Source organism: Chlorocebus sabaeus, chromosome 7, assembly GCF_047675955.1.
Source record: "Chlorocebus sabaeus isolate Y175 chromosome 7, mChlSab1.0.hap1, whole genome shotgun sequence".
NCBI classification, from domain to species: Eukaryota; Metazoa; Chordata; class Mammalia; order Primates; family Cercopithecidae; genus Chlorocebus; species Chlorocebus sabaeus.
In genome coordinates this window covers 25,216,694-25,219,022 of record NC_132910.1, presented here as the reverse complement: position 1 = coordinate 25,219,022, position 2,329 = coordinate 25,216,694, and the positions used below count along the sequence as shown (strand labels likewise).

Sequence of the window (2,329 nt, the reverse complement as noted above, 5' to 3'; positions counted from 1 at the left end):
ACAAAAAATTCCTCTTCTGACTCAAGTTCTGTTTCTAACTCTACAAATGTGCTTGTATGTAAGTTGAGGTTGGAGGTCCCAGCCAAGGCAGCTGCCCAGAGCCCTTTTCTTTCTTCTTTCTTTCTTTCTTTCTTTCTTTCTTTCTTTCTTTCTTTCTTTCTTTCTTTCTTTCTTTCTTTCTTTCTTTCTTTCTCTTTCTTTCTTTCTTTCTTCTTTCTTTCCTTCTTTCTCTTTCTTTCTCCCTCTCTCTTTCTTTTTCTTTCTCTCTCTCTCTCTCTTTTCTTTCTCTCTTTCTTCCTTTCTTTTCTTCCTTCCTTCCTTTCTTTTCTTTCTCTTTCTTTCTCTCTTTCCTCCTCTTTCCCTCTCTTTCCTCCTTCCCCCCCTCCCTTTCTTCTTTATTTTTTTGTAATCTAGGCTGGCCAGAGCCCAAGTCTTCCCAGCAGTATCTTAGTTTCCACACCGCAGTTCCTGGCTGTTCACTTCAGGCTTCCGGACTGGAAGGACAGCCGGCGATAAAACGCGCCTGGTGAGGCTCAGGAGTCACTGGCCACAAAGACCCAGCCCGACTTTCCCATCGTACTGAGATCCTGCTGGAAACTCTGCTGCAACATGAGCTCCGCAGCCCGGTTCTGCCCCTCACGCCCCGTGCTGCTGTTTCTGGGGTTGCTGCTCCTGCCAGTTTTGGTCGCCTTCGCCACAGGTGAGAGCAGAAGCAAGGCTGTGAGGGCCGCCAGCGGCGAGGTGGAGTCCGTGAAGCCCTGGGGCTGGGGGGTCCTCTAGGATCACGATCGCAGCTACGCTTAACCGAGCGCCTGCTGACTGTCCGGGCACAGCGACAGGCGCTGCACCTGCAGCTCGCACCAGGTCAGCACAACTTCTGTCTGAGGGAGGTATGATTTATGGCTAAGGAAAAGAAGGCTGAAGGTAGTGGAAAAAGTCCCTAAAGTACCTCTGGCTACTCATGGAGTCACCATTCCGTCCCCTCCTCCTCTCTTACCCCCTCCCTTTTCCCCTCAGCTGAAGCTGAAGAAGATGGAGACCTGCAGTGCCTGTGTGTGAAGACCACCTCCCAGGTCCGTCCCAGGCACATCACCAGCCTGGAGGTGATCAAGGCCGGACCCCACTGCCCCACTGCCCAACTGATGTGAGTCCTTGCACTGCATCACTCAGTGCCCTGGCTCCGTGCCTCCTCTGCCCATCCTTCTCCTTTTTAATGCCATCTGCAAACCCAAGAACTGAAGGTCACATCTCTTCTCTTTTCCTTGCCAGAGCCACGCTGAAGAATGGGAGGAAAATTTGCTTGGACCTGCAAGCCCCACTGTACAAGAAAATAGTTAAGAAACTTTTGGAGAGTTAGCTACTAGTTGTCTAAGTGTGTGCATTTGCTATGTAACATACTTTTGTTTTTTTTTCCAGTTTCAATCTAACTGTGAAAGAACCTCTGATATTTGTGTTATGCTTATGATTTTAAATAAACAAAATAAATCAAGTTGTAGTATTGTCAAAATACTTCTTAATAATAGTGCAAAAATTGTATTGACACATAAATTCATGGAAGAAAAAAATTCCGGTATTTTAAGCAAAAAGTATTTTGAAGGAAGGTTTGAATACTGGTTTTGCTTGGTGTCACATGTTGGCTGATACATATTCATGCATTTACATGATTGCAGTACGTTATAGCTACAATTTACCTGGACGATTATTATTACATTTGCCAATAAATATTAGTAGCATTTATGCATTACTAGATGGCTTTTAAAAAAATTAAGTAAATAAATAAATCTCCGCTTTTATGCCCACAAATTCTGGAAACGAGGAGACGTACTACATACTGATGTTTTTATTCATCCCTCAGGAAGGCACTGCTCTACTCTGGGGAGAAAGGAAGTTGTTGCAATGTTGGTATATTAGTTATCTATGGCCTCTGTAACAAATTAACACAAACTCAGTGGCTTAAACAATACAAATTTATTATCTTGCAATTCTAGGGTGTTACAAATCCCAAGTGGGTTGAACATGCTAAACTCAAAGTATGATCATAACTATGTTTCTTCTGAAGGCTCTAGAAGAGAATCTATTTCCTTTCCTTTCTCAGCTTCTAGAGGCATCTACATTCTTTGGCTTATGGCCCTTCCAATTGATTTTCAAACTGCATCATTCCAACCTCTGCTTCCATTGTCACATCTCCCCTCTCTCCTCTGACCTTTCTGTCTCTAACTCTACCTACCTCTCATAAGGAGCCTTGTGAATACATTGGAACCACTTGGATAATCCAGAAACCATTTCCATTTCTAGATATTTAATGCATCTGTGGAGACTTTTTTGCCAC

The 2,329-nt window shown here is 44.0% G+C and overlaps 1 protein-coding gene across 1 annotated transcript; it reads left to right on the top strand.

Annotated features, from left to right (window-relative positions):
* The first annotated feature begins 448 nt into the window (after window positions 1-448).
* Window positions 449-1,489, top strand: LOC103235793 (platelet factor 4). The gene is made up of 3 exons (XM_007998878.3): window positions 449-700; window positions 1,018-1,144; window positions 1,270-1,489. The coding sequence occupies exons 1-3, from the start codon at window positions 610-612 to the stop codon at window positions 1,355-1,357; spliced, it is 306 nt and encodes a 101-aa protein (XP_007997069.1). The 5' UTR covers window positions 449-609; the 3' UTR covers window positions 1,358-1,489.
* Window positions 1,490-2,329: the final 840 nt, after the last annotated feature.

Coding starts and splice junctions, on each gene's coding strand:
- LOC103235793 (XM_007998878.3), top strand. CDS start 610: ATGAGCTCCGCAGCCCGGTTCTGCCCCTCACGCCCCGTGCTGCTGTTT. Junction 701..1,017: donor TTTGGTCGCCTTCGCCACAG/GTGAGAGCAGAA, acceptor TTTTCCCCTCAG/CTGAAGCTGAAGAAGATGGA. Junction 1,145..1,269: donor TGCCCCACTGCCCAACTGAT/GTGAGTCCTTGC, acceptor TTTCCTTGCCAG/AGCCACGCTGAAGAATGGGA.